Genomic DNA, 26921 nt, shown 5'->3' on the forward strand with positions numbered 1-26921 from the left:
TCAAATGAAACGAATTTCTATTTAGTTATGTTCACAAAAATGTAAAAATGCACAAGCATCCGCAGTCTAATTGTAAATTTCTTACTATTTCTTACTGTGAGAGTGATTTCTATTTCTTTTTCGATATTTTCGACACCTCGTAGTTACTCGTTCTTTAAACTTCTTTCACAAAAAAATGTTTCAAGCAGAATTTATGTACTTTCATATTTTTATATTATGCAATTGTTACTAAATAATTGTTGCTTGTTAATCATTACTTTTCCTACCATCATCAAAAGATTAAAGCAATATATTTTTTCACAAGTTACTAACGTTGTTTAACTACTATGCTTATTTATAACAAACAGTTTGTAAATAGTAATATCCTTGCCAGAATAGTGTTTACATTGTTTCTATTCCAACATAGTATTCGTGGAATAGAAAATCAAATGATTTCCTTAGGCAACTGTGTGTATTTATCATGTAAATTAAATATTATATTTTTTGTAAATCGCTTGTATTTTTTTTCAGTAAAAATTTCTACAGTTTAAAGATACAAGAATACGCACACAAAAATTTATAAAATAACCAATGTAAAATATTTGTTATTACATTGAATGAAACAAGTTTCTAAAGTTCCATTTCCTCAGCCGACAATTTGAATTTGCATAAACACGGCATTATTGCATAATTTTTGAATTCGGTTAGTCTTGAAATTGATCATTTTTAGGCGAGTTTTTAACAAAGTTAGCCGAGTTTGCTCCGTAATGCCTAGCAAGTAGCAGCGCTCGCCACGCAATTTAAATGACCATGTCCCGCCCTTTGTGTATCGTCTCATAAACGATACGTGCAAATACGTACGCATGCTCCTCATAATAACTAATAAATTCTGCAATTTAGCATGCTGGACGACCTATTACCTCTCTGCACCCTCGTTCCGTGCACGTGCACAAAGCATCATCACGATCATCGTGTAAACTAGCAGCGGAAAACCGTGTCATTTCGAAAGAAAATTGCAACGTTAATGAGTCATTTTCTCTTTTTTTCTCTTGAAATACACGTAACATGATCGTATTTTACAGTAGGTGTACAAATTAATTCGTCGTCCTTACAATTAATCGATTGTACTATTCAGTTCTTTGTGAATTTGATAACTAATAACTGTTAAAAAAACAACTAAGTCCTCTCTGTTTCATTCATTGATATTGAATTTTATTGAAAAACTGGTCATCTTTTTTTTTAAAAAAGGATTTAATAGCCAGTAAATGAGACCAAGAAGTTTCACGATTTTAAAGGGAGAATTGCGATTGCATTGTGCTATGCTTATTACTAATAAATCAGGAGGTACGTACAAGAGAAAAAAACAATCGTAACAATTTTTCATTTACTGCAACCTTTATTAGAATTAACTACGTTCAAACAAATTAATTATACATAAAATACCGTTGAATTTTTATTTTTTATTTAACAAAGTGAATTTATGTAAAGCATTAATATCCTAAGATGTAAGATTCTTTATTTGGAACGCAAAGGGATCTTTGCATCCCTGATGTTTGATGAAAAGATGCGTGGGATAAAATGCTGCTACACGAACTGACAGAAATAAATCCCCACGCTAGAACGTATTTCGCTCTTTTGCGAACAAACGACAAATTTGAACAACACGAATAACAATATTATTATAACGTTACGCTACGATGAACTAAGTAGCTGCTAATTGTAACACACCTTCTACCCTTCGTCCGTTGTATTGAAACGTAACAGAGGAAATGACGATCCGGTGCATCTCGGCGCGGCGTAATTAAATCCCGAACAATTCGAACAATTTTTTGAACTAGTTCTGTTAATTTCGACAAACCTCCGGCGCAATTCAGAGAATCACAGGAATTATTCAACGGATAATCGCGAGCTGGATGGTTGTTTCATTTTGTCTCGAGGATCGCGGGATGTTAATGCTAGCATATTCCGTGTGTTCCCACGCGAAACGTGCTCGAGTTGATTGCTTCGGTGGCCCGCCTCGCGTTCACAAGCTCGCTGCAGGTATGAAATTATACTCGCGACATAATTAGTATCAACTCGTACGAGCGTGTCGTTCGAAAATGACGCTTGACCCGCCGGATTCCTATCGTTTCGTACGGATCGAATCGGCGCGATCACGCGATTACAACAGGCGAAATTAGCAACGGTTAAGCGACGCGGTTCCGTCGATAGTTAGACAATGAAAGAGAAGTTTGATTTCCGGCTCTAACGGGGAAAATATAAACACACACGCACCACTCGTAAGCACCGCCGTTGAATTCACAACTTTGACTTACGCTCCGAAAGCAACGAACTATTTTTAAAATCGAGTCCAAGTGAAAACCAATCTCGCGTGAAAATCGCGATTAAGAATAGAAAATCCATTTTGTAGCTCTCTCGCGATCTCGTGGGGATCGCCTCGCGAGTTCTATCTCGTTTCGGGAAAGCTCTATCGACTTTACTCCCCCTTCTCCCCCTCCTCCCCCTGTTCTCCGGCGGGCAACGTAATTTCAAAAATTTATCCGAACCAGAGAATTGCACGAAAGCGGGTTATTTCTCTCTCTCTTTTTTTTTTTCGTCAAAATAAAAATGGGGCATTGAACCGTGACGAAATTGATTTTTCTCCGATTGGTAATCGAGTGAAACCGGTGGCTTATCGGTTTTGCTGGCGACGAGCGCCGCTCACGTTTTTCCGCTCGGCGCTAATCTCGTTTCTGCCGCGAGTTCCAGTCGCTCGAACTATCGAATTGTGCAGCGACCTTAAGGTAGAAGAAAAATTCTCCTCCGCGGCCTTTGCCAAGATTTCGCGAAATCTCGCCTCTTCCACCTGAATTTCACAATAACTCGCGAACCGGTGTTCCAATTTGCGTTTCACCGTGAACTTGCTGAAACGTTCACGGCTAACGACTTTCCTAAAACTCAAATAATTAAGTTGTCCCGTCGTAGCAAGGCCGCAGAGTGCCGCCATCGGCAACGTGAACGAGATCATTCTGCCCTCCCAAATGTGATCGTGTTTACACGTCAGTTGGGAAACACGATTCACGCGAACGTGTTTGGCTGTCGATGTTAAACAACCACGTTCCTATTTTCTGACGTCTGTTGCATCGGGAATGCGTAATAGACGTACGGCAGTCGGTCCTAGCAATGGGTCTTTTATATTGCTCACGTGCTGCAGAATGTGCTGTGGAATCAACGGTCGTTTAATCCTAGCTAGCCTTAAATCTAACATGCTATTGTACCGTAATAATCTTCTGTCGAGCCGCTGGAAAGCGGTGCTGAAACTCGAGCGTATGCGTCGCGTTCGTTGCAAATTGTTGAGCCCCGCGTCAATTCACCTCTATCCTCGAGCTACATACCCACTTTGTTTCTACTTTAGTCGGTTCACTGCGACTGTTAACTTTTAAAGGCTGCAATTATTGATTGATCGAAGTACGTCTTTTGACGGAGGACGAAGAAATAAGTCGAAAGGAATGAAGAAAATTTTCGCTCGTTTAACCTCGCGAGTGCTTATCAAGAGTCTAAAAGACTTTATTACCAAACGAGGATATAATACCATATAGCAAATTAAGAATGCATTCGTCTTTAAATCTTTCGATGTATTTATTCGATATATGCTGTGATATGCTGTCCTCTCTGAACCAATTATTTTTGTTATTATTGATTGTAAAATTATCCGTACAATGTTCCAGTAAGCATTAAACACTCAGAGGGCTTTGTTTTCAAAAGAAATGAACTTTCAATGTGTTCAATTAAGAAGTGGCTCGACAATTTTGGAAATTTAAAGTTTACACTTTTCACTTGTTTTCATAGATAAAATAATTATTCTTGACTACCTAAATTAGCTAGATAAATTTTCAAACTTGATTTTCTTCAAAAAGGAAGCCCCAACAGCTCTATTCTAAACGCTGTACGATTCCTCGATACTCATCACTATCCAATATTATTTATATTCCTTCATTATTCCTCTATCATTTACTATCACCATTCATAACACAATTTGTAGAAAAGCATAATCGTATAAGAGCCCCGAATGGACACAGGCCACGTAGTTGATCCGCCGTCTGACAATTATTATTTAATGAAAATTTTATTCTTCTCTCATTTTTCTACATAGAATCGTCTACTCAGTTAACGGATATCCTGTATATAATACGTATATCGTTCGAATATCATTTCCATTAATTTTTCCACGTTTACGGCATGCCTCAGACAGCTGGAACGGCAATGAAATGCCGAGCAGCGTCGGGAAAAGCGATTTCTGTCGGAAAGGCGAATATTCATCCATTGCGACACAGCGTCCTTATATATGAATCGCAACAATCACAGACCGGCGTTCCCTGTATGATCGCATGCTCGAACGAGCATAGATCGTTCCTTAGATCGCGTTAAGAGTTACACGAGCGTCGATTGAAATTGACATCCATTTGTCAAGGCTCGTCTAGTCTGCGCTCGACGCTCGCCAGGATTGCAAGGCTGCTCGTTACTGGAAAACCCGCTGTTCCAACGATCTTTGCATCACTTGTCGTCCATTTCTCCGTTTATTCGCGTGCACGCGGCGAAAAGTGAACAGTGCTATATCCTTCGGGAAATACGTCGATCGTTCGTTATTATGCAATGACGATGTATCATCGATTTGCCGTTCGACAATCGAAACGATCGACCACAGTCTCGCGAAATCGGCAAAAATGACTCACTGACGATCGAGTTTAATTCGACGATTTCAACGAACGCGTGCGTGGCTCGCGTTCTCGCGATTAGATTATTTAATCGCGCTGGCGCAGCGAGTTCTTCAGCCGGATGAAAGAAGAAAGCACCTGCGTGAAAATCAAGCACCGAATCGTCGAATATGGCGAAAGTGAGGGCGTCTAACACACGCGTGAATCATTCATTGATTACAATAAGCATCGGCTGCTTAACTTTATCGTCGCGTTTTCAATTCATCGTAATTTTTTTCTTTTGTTTCCTTTCTTCAAATTTGCACGGTAGAAGTTGAGAGGTAACAAGAGCCTAGTAATTCTCCCCTCTATTGGTGGTTTCTCGTGCAATGAGAGGTGTTCAGAATCAAATAAATGGAGTTCGTGCAAACGAAGTTCTATAAGTTATAATTGAAAATTGCCTCGTCGTTAATAGTCACGATCACGTCCTTTGTGTTATCCATCGATTATTTAACGCGCATTTTAACGCCAGCGCCAATGCTTTTACCCCGAGAGACTTCCCCAGACTTCAAATCCTCCTTCGAGTTCGTTAAGCTTCTCAAGTCTGTGGCAAAACCTCTCGGAAACTTCGAGAAGCTTCCAATTGTCTGTGACGGTGACGTTTCAATAGATTCACGTTTGCCAAGGGAAAAAAAGGGGCAAAGGGGCAGTAATAAAAATGAAAATCCTGGGAAAACTCGCTTGGCGAGAGGTGTTCGTTGCTCGGCTCGTTCCATCGCGAAGAACGAAATAAATACATGATCTACATTCTCTTTTGGCACCGGCTCTCCTCTTTCTCTCTTTCTCGTTTTTTCTTTCTTGTTTTCTTTCTCTTTATCTCCACCTCCCCCCTTTTCTCTCTGTTTCTGGCCGTTTCCTTTGACGACATCCCGATCAAAGAGCCGTTTTACGCGCGCGTACGTGCACCGTTCTCAAAGAACGACGACGAACGTCCTTTCTGACGTACATCGCAGTACGCGCCGGCTTTGTCGATTCACAATGCGTGCGAATTGCGTGCCGAGGCACACGGTGGATATACCAGCGCCGTGCAACAGCGGCGAGACGCTGAAAAACGCGGCCATAATTCTGCTGAAAATTTCTCGCTCCTTAGGAACAACGAGAAATGACGAAGGAAAGAAAGTTGACGAAGTGACGAACCGTTTGAAACGGTTTTTGAAACGATTATAAAGTGGACGATGACTGGTGGAAGAATTTCGAATGGCGGTGACTTGTAAATCGAGTCGTTGGATCGCAAGTGTTAGGCAAAATCGCGGGGGAAAGTTTAATTTGATACTTGAACTACTGGTGACTAAAAGCACAATTGAGGTCAAAAAAAAAATAGAGAAATTTATAATACAAGTCTTTATTTGTATATTCTGATTATCTAAATCTTTAAAAATACGTTGTTTCGCGACTAACAAAAATGATAAATTGGTCATTTTGATCACTTTGGTAGTTAGGTCTAGCGTTGAAAGAGAAAGAATCGATTCTGCTTGAAAAATTCACGTAAATCTCAAAACTTGTCACCAACAGGGGAAATTATAGGTGGAATTTGTACGGATCGTGACCGTATTTAGAATTTATACGATCCTCGCCAATGTCTGACACTTTCCCGAGGCTTTTCGCTCTTAACGTTGAGTTTTCCTTTGCAGTGGGACAGTTCGGAATCCGAGTACTCGGAGTCTGAGGAGTCAAATGAGTTAGGGGCCATCGCAAGCCCCGAGACCTGCGCGATGGACACTGTGGACTGTGCCGGCAAGCGGCAAGCTACTCGTGTCTTCAAGAAATCCAGCGTCAATGGAAAGATCACGGTGTACCTTGGGAAAAGGGATTTCGTCGATCACATAACTCACGTTGATCCTATCGGTAAGACACACACACACACCTACACACACACCCACGCGCGCATGAACACTTCAGAGCATCTCGATTGTTTCCTCGTCGTTAGCTGATTAACCTTCATTAGCCATTCTACCTGTTGAGTCGATAAGCCGCTCAATGTTCTTTCTCCCTCGAACGTGCAACTTCGGTCTCAAACGGTCTGAAACATCGGTACGTTTATTGCGTTGTTGCCTCGCCTCTTCGACGTTGAATCCAATTATTCCAGCTACGTAGCTGCTTAACGGCGGAACGTCGTCGTTGTCGTCGACGTAGCGTGACGAAAGACGCGGCACGAACGGGCGGAGACTGGGAAAATTCGATTTACTCCAACGATCGGTTAATCTTCGAACCACGCGAAGGCCACTTAAGCCTCTGCTCACCGATCGCTGTTCGATCGTTACAGACGGGGTCGTGCTGATTGACCCAGACTACGTGAAGGATCGCAAGGTCTTCGGCCACGTTCTAGCCGTGTTCAAGTACGGCAGGGAGGACCTGGACGTTCTGGGGCTGACGTTTCGCAAGGATCTTTATCTGGCCGCCGAGCAGATCTACCCGGTGGTGCCCGGTGCCCAGCAGAGGAAGCTGACACGGTTGCAGGAGAAGCTGATCAAGAAGTTGGGGAACAACGCGTATCCGTTCTACTTCGAGCTTCCGCCGCACTGTCCCGCGTCGGTGACGTTGCAGCCAGCACCCGGCGACACTGGGAAACCATGCGGCGTCGACTACGAATTGAAAGCGTTCGTAGGTGAGACGCAGGACGACAAACCGCAGAAACGGTACGAGCCACGATTATCGCGATCGTCAGAGGAACGTTTAACGATCACGCGATTCCCTCCGCCCTCGCTTACTAGATCGATTTCCAGCCGTCTGACGACGTGTTTGTCTCCTTTGAACCCGTTCGCGGTGAAACACTTCAACAAACGCGAATATTCCGTCTGGTGGAATGTGTAAGAATGTAGAAATCTGACGATTTTTAAAAATAAAAACAATAAAATATAATATAATATATATATATACAGAATATAATAAATATAATATATATTATATTATATTAAAATATAATATATATACAGAATATAATAAAAATACATTATATTTTATATTTTATGTCGATGTATAAAATGAAGATTAAGGGATTGGAATTGCAATTGGCGATTCTTGAACGAAACGATGTAGAAAAATAAAATGAGTAATATTCATGTTCTACGATATTAATTAAAATAATCGGGAATTTCGAAAAACTCGTCAGATTTCTACACACGCTCCACCCTGTATTTCTCGATTGATTCGAACACGTAGCAAAAGTATTAATAATGTATCCTTAGCGACGTAGATCTCGTCGTTTCGCGTAAGAAAAAAAAAAAAAAAAAAGAGAATTGTCAAGATCTCGAGACATAGACTGTGTCGCAGCATGGGCAAACGATTTGCAAACCAGTTGACGATGATAAATCACCGTGCGTGTTGTAGAAGCTCGGTACGGCTGGCGATACGAAAGATCATGTACGCGCCGTCGAAGCAAGGCGAACAGCCTTCCGTCGAGGTGAGCAAAGAGTTCGTCATGTCGCCGAACAAGCTTCATCTGGAGGCGTCGCTGGACAAGGAGCTGTACCACCACGGCGAGAACATCGCCGTGAACGTGCACATAGCAAACAGCAGTAACCGGACGGTGAAGAGAATCAAAGTGTCCGTGAGGCAATTCGCGGACATTTGTCTCTTCTCCACCGCGCAGTACAAGTGCACGGTCGCCGAGGCGGAGAGCGAGTGAGTATCATTCATTGCACGCCATTCTTCTCTATGAACACGCAACACGGAGGGGACGTGAAACGTACCAACAGGCTATGAAAGTGTGGCAACAAATGGATCCGTGTCCATATACACGCGATGCTACGAACGAAAGTTGCGGCGCGAGTACGCGTGCACTTCGTGCAGGCGTATTGTTCGCTAACTGATGAAACGTTCTCGTTGTTTCGTATCTCGTTGTGACCGGTGAGTTTTAGTCGTAAATTCGAGATTCGTTTCGTTGCGAATTGAAGTTTTTACCGGGTCGTCGAAGATCACCATGGTTGGAATTCTCGAGCTATTTATTGCCAAACTTTCACGACGATTCTCCGAAACGTTAACGCGACCGCGAAGAAATTTCTGCTCGCGTTCGACGAGACGAAGTCCTGCGTCTGCTAGCAATTGATCCATCGACGTTGACAGAGTGCTCGAAGACGTTTCACATTTCGAGCGGCTCGATATCCTTAAATAGCAACCAGCTGGCCTATACACGGTGGCGTCTCGCGGTCAAAATTACGAGTATAACATATTCTGCAACGTGACCAAGCACGAGCCACTCGCGGGATCTATCGACGCAAACGCAGGAACACGTGTAAATCGCGTCGCAATGGTTTTCAATTGAACGCGAGAATTTACATCGCGTCAATGACGCCTTCGTACTGGTTTCTGCGCGTCTCATGTCGGAGGAATATGAACCATTCGATATTTACAGTACGATGCATACAATTTCCGTTCGTTCGTTAAATGTACATTCAAACTTGAGATTTTACCGATTATTACGCGCGACGAAACTAGAAAAATTGACGTTCACCTTACGTCTACGAAAAACGATCGATAGTAAAGCTGGAAGTATGTCACATCTATCGGTGAAACTGTGTAAACGAAAAGGGAGACGCGCCACTGTGAGATCGTGTAATGAAAGGGGACGAAAGAACCGTCCCGATTAACGTTAACGATAGGTGCGTACTTGAAAAATTCGTAGAGCGCGATAAATGCCGAAAGGAGTTGTAACACGACGAAACGGAAAATAAAATGATTGCACTGGCAGTGTAGGGGTATCGCCAGGATTCACTCTGAGCAAGGTCTTTTCTCTAAAGCCAACGCTTGCTGACAACAAAGACAAGCGAGGTCTTGCTCTAGACGGCCAACTTAAGCACGAGGACACCAATCTCGCATCTAGTACAATGTGAGTGTTCAAACATTGGCCGGCTACCATTTCTCCCCGCCCTCCCCCGAAGCGAACGTTCGCGGTCGAAGACTGGAAACGGGCCAAATGATTCTGGAAAACTCTGCCTGAGATTTGTTTCGAAGTTTGCGCGGATTGCGCGGATTCTCCGTATCCATCGGTCGGAAGAATATAACAGTCTGGAATGTTCTGGTGATTTTCGCGGTTGGCTTCTAACTTCGAACGGGAATGTGCTCGCGTTATTTCGCATAATGTTCTCTCTGTGAAATTATACGAAATGCTCCAGACGAAATTTATCAGCAAACGAACAATCCTCGACGATCTAATTTTCGATTGCTCGTGCTGGCAAATATGCAATAACGAGATGAATATGTACGTTCGCGTCGGAACTTAATTTGCATCAAAGCCTGTTTGCAGTCTTTGCGAACGATCACGTTGTTGAGAATCGAAGTACGATATTGTATGGGAATACTCAAAGTGGAATGCCAGTATTTTCCCTTCATGGCCTTTTTGCTGAGGAGTTCTTATGGATATGGAATTCCATCGGTGGTGGTCTATTTTGCTGTACAGGGGACACGTCCCTCTTTCTCTCTCTCTCTCTCTTTGTTTCTCTAAGCCTCTCCCAACCCTTTCGTTTTCATTTTCTGTTATCTCCACGTCTGTGTCTTCCCACAATTAATATGCTGATCGATCCTATCTATCTTTCTATCACATTTTCTCTCTCTCTCTCTCTCTCTCTTTCTCGCTTTTCTTCCTCCTTTCCTCCCCCTCCTCCCCTCTCCCCTGTATATCCATGTAGTCTGTATTGCAGTGTGACGCACAAGCTGAAGTTTCGCGTTTTTTCGTACACACAGAAAGACATATACACCTGTACGCGAGTCAGGATCGTCATAGCGTCACGTAGCTAGCATCACGCAGGGTTTAGCTCTGTCCCCGTCGAGATTCAAGTCAACGCGTGCCTCTCTCACGACCGAGCTTTCGGAATTATGGGACATTTCGCGACATCGAGAATGACGGCTCTACGTCGTCCCGATGATGCTACACGTCACTGGAGGATCGCGAGAGTCGTTTCTGCGATATTGAAGTACGTACGCGCGTGTAGCCGTGTTTTACCATCTCCGACCGGGAACGGTACATCGTTGCTTTCAAAACGGTTGTTTACTCCCGTATTACGAGCTCCGTTGATTCTCGCCGAACGAGCAAAAAAGAAGAAAAAAAAAAGGAGAAGGATTTGGGCTGTAAGTTCCCGTGAGCCTCGGGGTCGTCGGCATTTCTCGACGCTCGAGATTTAAAGATAACGCAAATTTCCGAGACGATCCGGCAAGCAGCCTGGTCGCATTTAAATTTCAAATGCAATTTATTTATTCCCGTATCGCGATTCCAATCGGCCGCGAATCGGGAAGAAACCGTGATTCACCGCGTTTAGCAGTTTGCCATCGATCATGCCCGAACAGATTAGACAACGATGTTCCTTTTTCTACAACGCTTGAATCAATCATGTCGAATTTTATTTGGCCAGCGATAAATGGCAATTGCGCTGTGTCGGAAACACGTCAATCTACGTGTGAGTGTGTGTGTGTCTGCGTGATTGAACCGACGGCGGATGTCAATGCCTGATTGCTGTTTTTCAAGCAGCTTTGGAAACGCGTCAGTGTCATTCCTCGACGGGAGCAACGCCGCGCCGCGTGAACGGAGAGACGCGTATTAGCCCGAAGTAGCCCGCAGAAACCAATTTCGCGCGCGGTTATCGGCGAGCCTTTACTCTCCGGAATTTCGATTGATCCGGATATATATATTAGGCGCGTGGCACGTTTACCTTCATCATTCTGCTACATGTTTATCAGGGAGGGGTGCCTAGTGGGGCCAGGTTTCACGCTGAGCAAAGTGTTCTCTCTGAAACCGCTTCTCGCCGACAACAAAGATAAATGGGGGCTTGCCCTCGATGGCCAGATCAAAGACGAGGACACCAATCTGGCGTCCAGCACCCTGTAAGAAAACCGCTGCTTGTCGATGGACAACACACGTCTGAATATATACATATATATACGTATATATATATATGCAGGACTGCTCAAAAGTTTGGGTGACCAGCTACTTAAATCTCCCCCCTCCCCCTCCCCCGCCTCGCCCTCTCTTTTCATTTCATAATTTTCACGATCATTCGAATCAGTCGTCTCGTTGCTTCGAGCATCATTGCGTGGTTGCGCGTGTTGTTGTTAATCGATGCGCGTTTGGCTGACGTTTCATCAGACACACCGTCGTATTCCTCCTCGTTTGAATATTTATCCTCCAACAACGCCAATATTCTTAAACCCAAGCTTTTGATCAGTACTGAGTGTACGTGCTACTCTGTTTCTCTCTCTCTCTCTCTCTCTCTCTCTCTCTCTCTCTCTCTCTCTCTCTCTCNTCTCTCTCTCTCTCTCTCTCTGTCTGTCTCTGTCTTTTTCTATTTCTACGCATCATAAAGGACCGATCACGCATCGCGCGTGCGATCACGACTTCTCTAGTCACCAGGCGTGCTCGTGTACTGCCCGAGATCATCCATACGTGTCATACGCGTTTCGTGTTTCATCGCGGGAATACAGTGAATTAAACATACGCCGCGCGAGAAAGAAATTACGTTTCATCCTTGGACTCTACCGTTCGCCTCCACTCCCCCCCCCCCCCCCCCCCGTTTCAACGACAGGCGTAAAAGGGCTTGGATCCCGGTGTCTTTTGTCTTTTCACGTTCCAGACGTGATGAGAGTCTCAAATCGAGGAGCTAGACCGCGTTTTCACTTTTCCCTTTGAAGCTCTGCTGCAGCGTTCGTGCCGCAAAGTTTGCCGATTCTTTAAACGTAATTCTACATGTCTGTTATTCGTGAACCAGCGTTCCGTGAGCAGTTAACAGTCTCATTAATGTTTAATTACTGTCGTCATCGATGGCGATTAATTTATTGACAAGTGAGACAGCTTTCAAAGTCGACGGAGCCTGTAATTCTTTGTTATTCGAACAATTGAACCTCCTTCTCTCGCGTCTGTTTCCGCGGCATGAAACCCACTCGATGAAAAGTTCATCGTGGACTTTTCTTCTGAGAGAAAGATTGGTAAATCGTATTTTAATTATAAATTACTTTGAATTACCATTCTGGAGAAAACGAAGGCTGAGAAAGCCTGCTTTTCTTTCATCTTCCGATTGTTTCTTTTGATAATGATGTACGATGAAGATATTACAATAGATGCACAAATTAATTCGAGTCTCTTTTTTTATTGTTCATATGCAAAGAACTAATATATCTTGATCATTTCGTATACGTTTGTATTATAATACAATTTTCAGATTCCCAAATTTTATTCAAATTGTGGTAGTTTCTAATCGAAGAATTTCCCCGATATCTTTGAGTATTTTAAGATACGTGTCGACCAGAGGATGCGAAAATAATCGAAACAAATCTACTGAATAAATCAGTGAGGGAATAACCTACGGAAAAAACATATCATTTCTTTTATTGAGTTTGCCACGTATTCTTTTTTTTTTTTTTTTTTTTTTTTTGGGTTTGCCCCGTTTTTTTTTTTTTTTTTTTTTTTTTTTATTGAAATGCAAACAGTATTATCTGATATTGTGCTTATCGGAACGTTCTGTTGGCACAAAGAACAGAATTGAACTCAAAATAAGATTACAATTAGCCAATTGGCAAAAGTCACGAATTAACTTGTATATTTAACAATTGGAGATTTATCTCTTAAAAATTTTTTTATTAATAATTACTCGATAAAAATTGTTCCAAAATTATTCTAAAATTTCCATTGATTATTGTAATCTATATCTATTTACAAATAGAACTACAGTGTCTAAAATGCAGTAGGGAGATTTTCAAAAATTTGAATTATCACAGAAACATTGCTAACATCGAAATAGCAATCGAGAAACTCGTGCTCACTAACAGGAATTAAGTTTAAATATATGCAAAATTAAATAATTAATTATAGTAATTATACTAAATAATTATGTTATAATAATAATTTAAACGATTACATTTTAAATGACACATAATTTATAAATTGATAAATTCTTTGCAGCAATCAAAATGATGTTTTAAAAAAAAAATGACATCTAAAGTCGAAAAAGCTGCGTATGGAAAAAAATTTATCTAGTTTTCCACAGCTGAGGGTGGTCTGCTTACTTGAGTTAGGTCAAAATATCGTCGCAAAATTTTACGATTCCCCACGGGCTTTGCTTCGATTCGCCGATACTTTTGGTTATATCGTATGATTATATCGTTTCGCGTATGCACAAAATATAGCATCTTCCGTTCCGAAGTTCTATATATTCAGAAACGAAGCACACGTTTTTCTTTCCGGATCGATCCGATCCGTTTTACATCTCTAAAATCATCCTACGTATGAAAAACCGTCATCTATCTCTTTGGTTTCACAGGAACGCTGGTAATTTTGTACCAATCAATTTGCAAAACGTTTCAATCCACGACGAAATAAACATGCGAGATTTTCATCGATTTTGAAACCCGTCGACAGGATGATCGACTGCAAAAGCATACGTTCATCTCGAGAGATGAATCGTGTATCGAGAGCACTTCAGTTTGCCAAAAAAAAAAAAATTGGAAGCAATTTAATTTTGATATTGCGGTCTAACGAGACTTTAAAAAAGGGGAGGGGAGCAATTCAATGGAAAATAGAGTTTCACTGTCCAACAAAAAAACATTTTGTTATCACAATGACGCTTTCACACCCGTGTTTCTCGGTTTCTCATTTCTCGAAAGAGAAAAGATCATTGTTCCGTTCGATGGTTCGAATTGAACGGGAAGATCGTACATTTGGAATGACGATCCGCGAGAAGAGCAGGCTGCATTCGTGAGGTGAGGTAATAATTCGCGCATGTGTTTGCATTGTTGCACTTTCGATAAGGCGATGAAGACGCGGCGTGACGATAATTGCGCGCAATTATGCGAATAATCGCGGGCAATTTGCGATAATGGCCGGCCGTCATTTTGCGGAACGACAGGCGAGAAGTCGTGAACGGCACCAGTCCTGTCGTGCTCCTGTCGCGTTTTCGATGATTTCCCCACTGTGAGACATGAGTTAGCCGATTGGCGATGTAGCGGACTTGGTATCATTTAGCGCAGAGATCGCGGGATGAGATCACGGTTAGGCGTTGCGTTTTAGCTGCTTCATTAGAGTATTTAGTGCGTATTTCTCAGCGCGATTTCGTTGCAACCGGGAGCGAATGTACACTTGGTTGGTTGAACCGGTCATGAGCCGTAGACTCGATTAGATTAGCGTCGATAAGACGCTAGGAACGCATTGAAGGATCGATTTTGCTTCGTCGACACTGCTGCAAATCCTCAACACCATCGGTAATAAGAATACCACGACGTAAACGAGTGCGGTGAAAGATAAAAGTTTTCCGAAAAATACAATTGCTTTCGATCTTTGCGCCATGAAAATGATTTTTGGATATATTCGATATATCTTCGTTCGATAACTTTACTTCAATCGCACTGTTCGCGTCAGATTGTACAAACTCCAAGACGTGTGAGCAATCATGCTCGACGCTGTCGAAAAATCGATACCCTGTTTCCCCCGCTTCATTTTGTTTGAATAATCGCTTTGCATTTGTTGCTTTGAAGCTGCATGATGATACTGTGCTCGTTCTGAACGCTTCCTATACGATTTCAACAAGCCGAGACTATTCCCGTCCTAACTATTACCTGTACAATATTTTCGTACTACTATACTGTTCGTTAGAGTATTCCTTTGGGCTGAGTGTTGATCGCTTTTTGGTAAATTCCAACTGCTCTGCTAACTGTGCATGTTCCGTTCGAGATGTATCGAAAGACGAGACTGATGAATGTCCGTGTTTGTGATCCGCAGTGTGGTGGATCCCTCGCAGCGAGAGAACCTTGGGATTATCGTTCAGTACAAAGTGAAAGTAAAGCTCTGCCTTGGACCCCTCGGAGGGTAAGTTTGACTAATAATAATCGAATGTAACCAACAAATTTTTTTACCGCCGATAACAATTCTAAACAAGTTAAAACTCTGATCGTCGATAATAATCACCGATAGTCAAAAAATCTTAATCATTCATAATGACAATTAAAAAGTTTGTGTTTCGCAGAAATTTGTTTGTAATCTATTGATAACTGGCTTTCAATCAAATAAAAATTCATTTTTATTCGACGACTTCGTTTCCCAAAGAAATGCTCGAAATATCTGGTTTATCTTTGGAAATTTTTTTTGAAATCCATCGATAACTGGCTTCTGTTTAAACAAAAATTCATTTTTATTCGACGACTCTTTTTTTCCAAAAAATGTTTGAAATATCTGTTTTTATCTCTGGCTTCTATTATTTTCAACTTTCTTAATAAAAGAGCCGACGTTTCGGTTGTTCGTAACAGAACAGAGATAATAGAAAAGATCTCCTAAAAAAAATATAATACGTTTTACCAAGATTTTTGCACGTTTTGTTTCTACGGCAGCTTTGTAATTATAAATGTTACGCGGAAAAATTGTAAAATATTAAAACCGTCTAAACGTTTTTCCTATTCAACGTTGTCGCAATTTATATCAATATAAATTGATATATATACTCGTGAACCCGAGTCGTCAGGAAATGAACGGAGAGTTTAATTCACGTTGTTAAACAGCGAATTAGTAGCGGAACTGCCGTTCATCTTGATGCATCCGAAACCGGAAGAAGAGGAACCAGCGCCACCCACCGCACGGCCTAGTCCGACGCATAAGGCAGATGATGGCGAGATACCGCTCGACACGAATCTGATTCAATTGGACACGTACGTGATCAATATTTCAGTAACAATTTCGAGCTATTCTCGTCAATCGGAGGACATTTCGGCGAAATCGTTGACGTATATACCACTAACAATCTGCTTCTTATTCAACAAAATTAGTACTGGTAGAACCTGCCACGTTCGAACTAATAGAGAGATAGAAGTTTGATTAATGAAATTTTCGAAATAATGGAGTAATCTGTTTTCTCTATTCAACTATATGTATCCAAGTGCAGATGAAAAAAAATTTTTAGTTCATTTCTATTTATATTAAGAATTAAATTGCCTAAATGAATTAATTTTTTTGGCACAAGTATAAATTCTACAGAATTTCATTCCTTTTGTGCTTTGAATCATCGAAGTCCTTTTGGGGGGGAGGGGGGATAAAACATATTCCCATCATTTTTGTTTACTGTTTCACTTTGTGAACAAATTATATCTGTGATATTTTTGTTGACTCATTAACAAAATGTTGATTTAGCACAGAATTAAAAACAATCTCCTATATTATATTACACGTGATAAAATAAATTAGTAGAAGAGAAGGCATCTATTATTATTAACCCTGTTCGAACATTTGGATAATGGAAGTATTATATTTTTTGTTCCGTTATTATCACCACGTAACATAATAATTAATATATTTATACAAAAACAATTGTACAAAGCTCCGAATTTTTTTTTAAATTTTCCAGTTGCCAACGTTTATTTGTTAGACATTTAGTAAATGCAAATAGAGATCGTAGATAATTCTTTAATTTCAGAATTTAATTTGAAAATTCTCTCTGTCTCGTTTCAGAGAGGCGGACTGCGACGATGACATAATCTTCGAGGACTTTGCTCGTCTGAGGCTGAAAGGTGAGCCGGATGCCTGACTACATGGTTCCAACTCGATCGACCTCTTCGAGACAGGCAAGTGTCTCGCGGAGAACGACAGCCACCGAAAAATCGTTTGCGAGGATCGGCCATCGTCGCTCTAGGTCCTCGTAAGGATCGGCCAAGGATGAAGTCTTTCGCATCGTTTGAACGGTCCGATCGCTGAAATAACGATTCCTTTTCTTTCGATGCCCGACGAAGGAATTCGTTCCCCGAACCGTGTGGTCAGTTCATCGTAAAATTCTGTATTCGACATGGGATAACATCTCCGGAATATGGTACTAATCATCGCACAGAGAGAACAACACGCACCTCGAGAAGCGCTTACCCGAGAGAGAAACGAAACATTGAGTATTTTATCCAGGCGAAATTTATGCATTGACATGTTTGGCTTGACGAGGCATCAAAGACTGAACGCATCGTCGGAAAACATTATTCCGCAGTCATCAAAATCATCAGATAACTACTGAATATTTGTTACTAACAAGAGGCGAGTACGTCTGTTTCTTTGGAGGTGGGGCACAGTCTTCGACGAAACTACCAGCGCACGTTTCTGTAAATTTTAACGACATGGCCAGTATGTAGAATTCATTCTGTCAGTCGCAGACAGTCCAAGCGTAGGTTTCTATGTGACTCTGAGAGAAACCTCAAAGCAGAGGTTTTTAAATCAATGAGAGAAGAACGATTTCTTGTCTTTGTATTGCAGCAAACACGTATCAATTTTCGTTGCCGTGCTCTTATGTCAGTTTACTTTGTTTTATTTTTCGAAAGTAGCTGCAAGGTATATGCTTAGTACTAAAATATAAAACAAGGAAGCTTTGTTATATTTTATATAATTTGATAAAGAAAAAAAATTCCTTTCTTACTGTCTTTTCATATTGTTTGAAGTTTTTGAATTCACACCCATCTTACACTTACTTGTTGAGTAATATTTGTCAAATACAATGATAATACTCGTTTTCCTTTCCTTTTACATTCTATGTTTCATTCATCTGTGCAATAAGGTTTTCAGTTTCACGAAAAAAATGCAAATGCCAAATGCCGTATAAATAAATCTTTCGCAGTGAAAACTGTATCTTTCGAGAATTACTTGACAAACGGTAAAATCAACCTTTCTTTGCTTGAAAGCGCGTGATAATTCAAACTATGAAAACTTAGGCCATTGAAGCCTCTAAGATCTCAAATGAATTCTCGTTTGGGAACACTGTTCGAATCGTCTAACGGCGATTTTTTAACATTTACAATGTCGAACAAGCGATAAATATTTCCAAAATAATTGTATGTCAACTGAAAGTGTGAATTAAATAACAATAATCTTTGTTGTGTGTTGCGTTGATCGTAAAATATCTCTTCGTATATATAGTGGTCTGTAACTAGTACAATTGAGTAGAAGGCGAGAGTCTGCGAACAAAAATAAGATAAAATTTTTTCGAATACGAAGGTTTGTTTTTGAACTGTACTCAATTTTAACTAATTCTGAACTGGTCAGAAATAAATAATACACAGGTGGCTACGCTATTTACAAAAATAAGTCAAAAATGTAGAGTACAATTTTTTCATAAGACGCTCGAGAAAATTACGCGAACGTCTATTAAGGCAATTGTGAACTGAATATGTTCAATAATGTTTATTTTCTTAAAATGGAAAGATTTTTTCTACATTTTCCTTTTTTTTTTCTTATTTTCAGAGACACAATAATCTCCTGATAATTATTAACTCCTTTCTAGAATTAGTCAAATTCAGCTCTGCTTGATAAATTTTTAAATCCAATTTTCTCTGAAAAGAAATGCAAAATAATTATATTTCACATTTCCGTCTTATTTTTCTTCGTAGAATCGTCCTATATTCAATTGTAGCACCAGCTACGGACCACCCTGCATATTCCACGTCATGCACGCGATCGATTAATCAAATATCGAATGGAATCGCTTCGGATTTCCTTGGAAAATATCGCAACAAATTCAACGAATCCTACTTATATATATATATATACAAAGAGAGAATATATATATATATAAAGATAGATATATATACACACGAATACACGTATTGTACACACATGTGCAAACTTTGCATTACACGCTTAACGATAAATTAACCGTGGGTTAAAAGAAAAAAAAAAAAAATAAAAAGAAGAAGAAGAAGAGGAGAGTTAAGTAAATTTCAGCAGTTTAGCTTTTACACGTTTATACCGATATTGAGAAAGTATTGGGTTATTTGCAACACACTACTAATCGTACGATTTTTCTATTCCTTTTTTATGTATCACGTTTTTTACCGAAACGAAACGTTCTAGTGCCATCTTGACTATTTGGATTGTACTGTCGGGGAAAAAAAATTCATTTCTTTGCGAAACAACAATTCAGAGATCGATCCAGTTCGTTATTCAGTATCGTTTTAGAAAGACTGTCGATGGAAATTGAATCGCCTGTATGTCGATTCGATATGAGTTTTTCTACATCCTTTTACGAATTACGTTCACGATGAAACGGCAAGATGAACCACGGAAACGAGCGTATATCGAAGAATTCCAAGCGCAATTGAGAGAAAGGGATTATTCCAGGTGTGTGTGTGATTAATCTGTATGCCTTTAGGAACAAACAAGCGAAGTATCAAGTGTTTATTCTCTAAGTGGCAGATCGGAACTCTGGATTCGATTCCAGCCAATTGGGTGTTCATTCGGATTCATTTCACTTTTCGCTCTAATCTGCAACTTAGAAAAAAAAAAAAAAAAAAGAGACACCCTATATGTGTTGTATTAGCACGATTCAAACGGTTAAAGCGTCCGCTGTCAATTAATTCTTATTTTAATCAGCATCGATGACAATTTTACAAGGGCACAGCGAGCGCGTTAATTAAGAACAACTTCTGCGTATCGGCAAGCGTTATTTGCAATTTAGCAAAGTGAAGTTCTGTGTCTCGAACAGAAGGAGGAAATTGCCGGCTCAAAGCCGAAGAGATCGAGGCAACTTTTCCTGAACGAACGTCCAATCTCTCATAAGTTAAGAAAACGAAAACGAAACGAAACGAAGAACAGTCATCATTGAGCCCGGTGGCGAATTTGTTGCCACTTTCTGTTTCCAATAACGAATCAAATGTCAATTGAACCGATCGAAACGAAACAGCTGGACCTCGTAACTCTCTTCGGTTGTGAGCCGTGAAAAATGATTTGGCCAGGGCAACGTTGACCGTGCTGTCTGGCCTTTTTAATTGTGCGCGTGTACATATACGCAGGGGCTAAGGAGATGAATAGTATTTTTTATCGATTTAGCATTTACAGAGTGTATTTAGGAGAGATTATCGATTATACCAAAGCCAGCATCTCTCACTTCAGTGTTTTTCGTAAGCGAGGTAGCTTTCGGGAGAACGGAGGAACAAAACGAATATATAATTATTCTCTAGTAATTAAATGAGCGAAGCAGCCACATAAGTAATTGTATATGTCGAGTTAATGTTCAAAGTACGTAAGTAAGTGGAAGAAACGGTCGTAAGTTTCAGATCATCCGATTATATTTCCCTCGAAAGCGAAAGAGTCGTTGCTAGACTGCGGATTTTTTTTTGGATTGAATGTTCAAAGTAAAGTGTTTATTACAGTAGATAAAACAAATTTTAATCGTGTCCGTAAGAATTTTCAAACGCATAGAAATCTGCAGTCTAGTCCGTTACGCGTTGCGAAAACCTCGTGGGAAATTTTTACTTCGACTCGACCCTTTCATTTGACACTTTGTCGCTCGCTAAATCACACGGTGGCCGTGGTTCACGAGCAAACGATGTGACCGTTTTGACCCCCCACTTACGTATACAGATAGAGAAAAAGAGAAAAAGAGAAAAGATAAAGAAACGCGGGCTTGTACAATACGCGCGAGAGTATATTTTATATTCGTACGCGCTGGTGCGCGCCAATATTTTTTGTATCATATTGAGAAAAACGTCGAATGGTCGATCGGATGATACGTATATCTTTGGACGAGCACAAGACGAACGAGAGATTATCATACTGCACAAAAAATAATTGCAACGCTGGTTGCTCCAGAGTCAATAATGGGTGCTGTTTAAAAGCGTGTCACGTCGTCGTTTTAAGCGTGTCGAGTAAGATGGTTCGATGTCTTAAAAGAGAACAAAAGTCCATTAAGCCTTATATTTCGCGAAAGAAAAAAAAAGAAAAAAAAATGCGATTTTTATCGAGCAATTCGTCACTCGTCGCTCTTTTCTTTCTCCTTTCTCGTGTTGAAACAAGTTGAAAAGATGTTATATACTACGAGTCATCGAACCCTGTCGATGTTACGAAGATTTCGCGAACACTTCCAGTTTGTACGTGTGAACACGAGGTAAATTGTACATTAAGAGTATCGGAAAGTACATGTAACGATTTAGAACTACGCAGGGCATAATAGTTAGCTAAGTTAGAAACGGTTTAGAGTAAGAGAGAAACAAAAACAAAAAAAAAAAAGAAATAAAAAAGAGTATCGTCCACGTCCAGTATTACGTGTATATGTAATCGCAGTATTCTATTTTGCGCGCATAATGTCAAGACGAATCGGGTTGTACACCTTTGTGAGATAGGGCACAAATTCTAATTGTTGCTGATACGTGTAAACTGAGTCTAATTTATTCGGCAAAGGACAAGCGTTCGCTCTCGTTAATATACCCCCTCCCCCCCAATCCTCCCCCTCAACTAACCCCTCTGATAATTATTCGTTTTGTACGCGAGATAAAATATCGCGAGAGGAAGAAACGCAAAAGAAGAGTTGTATTGAGTAGAGAAAGTGTGTATAAAGGGAAAACGAGAGAAACAAAGAATGGGAGAAGAGAGTAAATACCGAGATACATAATATATTATAATGTACATGTAAAAATTGTGTATTCTCATATAATATAGTAACTGTAATAATTTAATAAATCTTGTATATCGCAAGTGCCCACATACCTCGCTGTACGTTTTATATTAATTGCCAAAATTCTAAAAAAGAAAAAAAAACGTAAAAAGTCCCTGAAATTGAAATTTTGATTTTGACAACTTTCTATTTTCATATATTATTTTCTAATATTTTCATATATTATTTTCTAATACTTTCTAAAACTAAACATTGTATAACACTTTCAGGACCTCATTCACTAATAGAATAACTTTTTAATCCAAGAATCGAGTAATAATTTCTCCTCTTTTTCTGAATTAAAGTTGCAAAGGAGAGAGTAGAAATAGACATTTCTATAATTTTTTAAATGTGGTCATTTCATCGTAGAATAGTTTACAAACGTATTTGTACACATAGAAAACATGATTTCATTGACATGATAAAAGATTTGATTACATTAGCAAAATTAAATTAAATCCGAAAGTATAGTAATATAGAAGTTACAAGTGTATGATAAAAACTCCAGTCACAGCATGAATAACTATTTTAAACATATAGTAAATGTTAAAAATAATTCCATTAAATATTGAGATTTATTAATATAATAAATAATTGACTGTTAATGTAATTATCATAGTCGAGTTTATAAAAATGATAATTAAATTTCATGTACAACATACGTAATATTATATGTTCATAAGTGACACGTATACAACAAAGTCACAAAAAGTTTCATTACAGTTTTATAAGAACATACGATTTACTAGTGGAGAACTTTCTGCGAGAATATAAAAATTTTCTAACATTTATGCTTAAAAAAAAATTTAGTAACAACTGTAATAAAAATTAAAAAAAAAATAGCAATATGACATAAAGTTTTATTAATTTATTTATTTTTTAAGTCAAGAGGAAGATAAATATTGAGATTTTCTGTGGAAACTTGAAGAGTAATTCCGTATTCAGTTTTTACGACTAAATGATAATCAAATTAGATAGATAATCAAAAATATCAAACTAGAGAATTATTTATATGAAACAACATAATACTGAGATCAAGTATTATAGTTATAATATACGTTAATAACGTATAATAATATGGTTATAATAACGTAGAGAAAATCATATCCATCATCTAAAGTGAATCGGATTATAAGAAAATAAAACCTTTAATTACAACTTGTCACATCTCTAAAACTTGAATAAAATCCGAATTATTATAGACGGTGATTTCAACCTTTTCTTTTTATTCGGGCCGTGTTCGAACTTTCAGTCTCGGAAAAAAGAAGGCAAGAAAATATCTTCGAAACTTGTTGAAAGAACTTTAGTTTCAATTACACCAAGACACAGGACGGGCACGTTCGTGTTTCGTTTTAGATTAAATACAAGGGTTTTTAACGTTCACACGGTAACAAGCACCGTAATTCCGCGGCGGTTGAATTAGAATGATCCTTTTCATTCGGCTATATTGAGGCTCGATTCCGTTTACTTAATGTCTGCGTGGAAATGGAGTTTAAACGCGAGCTGTTCGATGCAACAGCGCATAAGTTTCACGTTAATTCGTCTGCATTTTCAAACAAACACGGTCCATGGAAAGTACATTCGTCTTGTGCAATATAATTTATAGATCGAACATGTTCGCTCGGTCGTTTAAGTTCGGAATATTCGAAAATGGCTGAAAAATAGAATTTAAACAAAATTACGTTGTCCTTCGCGATCAAAACGAAAATCGATATTTTAGGCTGATAAATGACTATAGTAATTTGCATATGTATATATACATTTAAAAATAATGCATACGTTTTTAATAAGAAATGTATAAAATAAGAACGTATTAATATATTATATTTTACACATTGAACACATGTATAAATTTCTGAAAATTTATAAAGACGAGCACAACGACCGATTATATTTCTTCGCGTTCGTTAAAAGCATTTTGATTTAATAAGAAAAACTGTTCGTTATAGCACTCGTCCGTTGTAGGATCGTTCGTTTTATACTTTATGTTCTCCGTGATAATAATAGAATTCAATTAAATTAAAAATTCTGAAACTGAGTAATTTAACTCTAAATTGTTAGAATTAAATTAATCCAATGATCCAATGTTTAACAATTAAGAGTTAAATATTCGGGAAGTTTATTCTTCTATTATTTTGTTTCATAATTTGACTCCTATTTTGAACTCAATGAAACATATTTAATTTTGTTTTTTATTTCGTTGTATCAACTATAGTTCTTTAATTAAATGATATAACAATGCAAGAAAGATTCGAAGATTTTTGTTGTTTTTTCAAAAAATGGGGAACGAAAGCTAGAGTTTTCTCAGCTGCAACTCGTAACATGTAACGCGTACAACACCATCATTTATCAACGTGAAAGAGCAGAAATTCTTGACGCGAGTAATGAGTTGTGCAACAGTTCAAACGCGTTCGAACTCCGACGGGAATTTATTTTCACGTTTAAACAAAGCTAAAATGCGAAATCCTGGCATTTCACATCCATACTGGCGAATAAGCAAGCCAAGAGGCATCGAGTGTTTTTATGTCGAGTGTATTTCTGGCCATATCGTGTGAACGATACGTTCGTTTCGATGTTGAAAACGATATACGCGTGTGAAATGTAAATGATATTTCGTGTTCAACTAAATGGAAAATAATTTTTGCATACGGCTATGAAGTCACGAATTTGATAGCGACTCTTTCATTTGTGAGACTAAAAGATTATTTTTAAAATCAAATTACAAAATACGATGCAACGGACAGTAGGAAGAAATAAAAGAAGAACGATTATAATTAACTAAGTAAACACTGTGTGTTGCAGTGTTACTTGTTATTTCAATCGGAAATAGTTAACAGAATTCATTTGTTCCACTAATCTGAATCGTAATTTCCATAGTATGGAAAGTTGCGTTAAACAATGAATTAAATGATTATACTATTCGATGATTTGAAATTAAATATTCCTTAAACAATTAACACAATGATATTGAAAATATGAGGTTGTAGATGAAATAATCAAATTGAAAATATTTTAGTATTTATCCAAAATAAAACAAATTTCACAATCTGAAGAAATTAATATAATTACATCGAACATTCAGTAACAAACTTTTGTAATTATGTTTGTAGAACTGTCATTCATGAACTGAATCATTTCATATTCAATAATTTAAATCATATCATTTTATTCTTAACTTAATTTTCTACTGTAAAAACGGACCTCTTCACGTTTCCTTTTTTTTTATTTAACACGAACATGAAATCTCACATAATGTTCAAGTTCGATTGGATTCGCGAGATTTTTTTTTAGTGTAATTCATTTTTTTTCCAGAAAGTAAGTAGTGTATAAAGTATTACGAATTGACAATTTCTAATTGTAAATCTATTAAGAAAGGTTGAAACATGCTATTTGATACTGGACGGAATTTTCGATAGTTATTGATTGTACTGCTCGAGTATTTCGCTTAATGCCAAACATAATTCTACCGGAAATGTCAATTCGCGAATTCGACGCGAGATTATCGATGATACATGGTAACATTTCTCATTATTCTTTTTTTTTTCCTTAATATCACCAATACAACAGGTCGATACAGATAAAAACGGAGACAGCTCGCTCCAAATAAGTTGGATTATGGAATCTTTGAGTAATTACGGAGCACGTTGTTCTTCCTGCGATTTATTGTGGTTGAAATTTTTAATGAAAATTTTCGTCAAATAAAAAGTGATAAAAGGAAACATTGTCTTCTAGATTCTCGCTATTTTATAGAGACACGCGCAGAGAGAAGTTTAAAGAAAGAAAGGAAAATAAAAACCGCGGTCAATTCTGGTCAATTTCACTTAGAAAAAGCACGAGATAAAAGTAATTTTAATTAAAATTAAATGTAACTGAAACTAGCATACTTGAGAAAACCGCTAAGAAGATAAGACAACGCGTTAAAAATATTATAGAAATAGAACAAATGACGATTTCAGCGAGAAAAGAAAGGAAAAACACTACGTTATAAAAAGGTTCAAGCGAATGAAAAAATAAGAAAATACGAGTAAGATTTGGTTAAACAGATTTGTATATTGTTCTTTTGTTCGAAAGAACAAAACTGCGAAGGAAACTCTACAGAGAAATTGTTCCTCTTATCAGCACAGAAATGGAAAGCTGTTATCAATGCATGAAAAATTAAACATGCCTATTACTTGTTAACAATCACGCTCGATCTCTTCATTCATGAAGTAGGTACAATATTATCGGTTGGTTCTAAATATGGTTGCAATATCGATTGCAAACAGTACTTCATCGTAATTATTGCAATATAAATATTATTACAATCAGTTGAATTATAAATGCGTATCGTGCATTCAGCACGTACTGTATTGTTTATGCATTAACCTTTGTATATTACGAGTAAAAATCCTTTTTATTAAACAGAACTATATATAGATGTGCAAATTAATTCGCAGTTAACTCCAGTATAACTTTATTTTAAGTTCTAACGAATCCTCCGTGCCAACGTTTCAAATTAAATAAAATTAAATAGATAATTAGATTGTGAATTTCTAATGGAAAATTTAAAAATGCAGGCAAATGTATGCGTGAATATAAAGAAATATGTGTATGAAATATCTAAAATAAATGATTTATTATAAATATATTTAGTAAATGAAACAAATTTCTATCCTATGTTTTATTGATTTAAACAAATATCCAAAAATACGTGAAAATCCGCAGTCAGTTAATAACATAAGGATCCTAGGTCATGGTATAAATTGGGTCACGGCGATTAATACGAAAATCAAGACCGACGAAATTGCGTGTTACATTTTTTTCGAACAGAATGCATTTAAAAATTAGTCAAGTGCGTAAAATTCCC

The 26921-nt window shown here is 38.5% G+C and overlaps 1 protein-coding gene across 4 annotated transcripts in view; it reads left to right on the forward strand.

Annotated features, from left to right (window-relative positions):
* LOC122536385 (beta-arrestin-2) overlaps positions 1–22124 on the forward strand; it is a 36808-nt gene extending 14684 nt beyond the window's left edge. Inside the window, exons 1-8 of one of the 4 annotated variants that reach the window (XM_043668724.1) lie at positions 4442–4852; positions 6344–6557; positions 6976–7348; positions 8040–8333; positions 11382–11525; positions 15409–15495; positions 16182–16328; positions 17125–22124. In XM_043668724.1, coding sequence (XP_043524659.1) covers positions 4844–4852; positions 6344–6557; positions 6976–7348; positions 8040–8333; positions 11382–11525; positions 15409–15495; positions 16182–16328; positions 17125–17200 — 1344 coding nt within the window. In that variant the 5' untranslated portion in view covers positions 4442–4843 and the 3' untranslated portion in view covers positions 17201–22124. Of the gene's footprint in view, positions 1–4441; positions 4853–6343; positions 6558–6975; positions 7349–8039; positions 8334–9399; positions 9538–11381; positions 11526–15408; positions 15496–16181; positions 16329–17124 lie in introns of those variants that run through there. The other 3 variants (XM_043668725.1, XM_043668726.1, XM_043668727.1) reach the window with 3 other exon arrangements.
* The last annotated feature ends 4797 nt before the right edge of the window (positions 22125–26921 follow it).

The sequence above is a fragment of the Frieseomelitta varia genome, unplaced genomic scaffold (assembly GCF_011392965.1).
Source record: "Frieseomelitta varia isolate USP_RPSP 00005682 unplaced genomic scaffold, Fvar_1.2 scaffold_827, whole genome shotgun sequence".
NCBI lineage: Eukaryota > Metazoa > Arthropoda > Insecta > Hymenoptera > Apidae > Frieseomelitta > Frieseomelitta varia.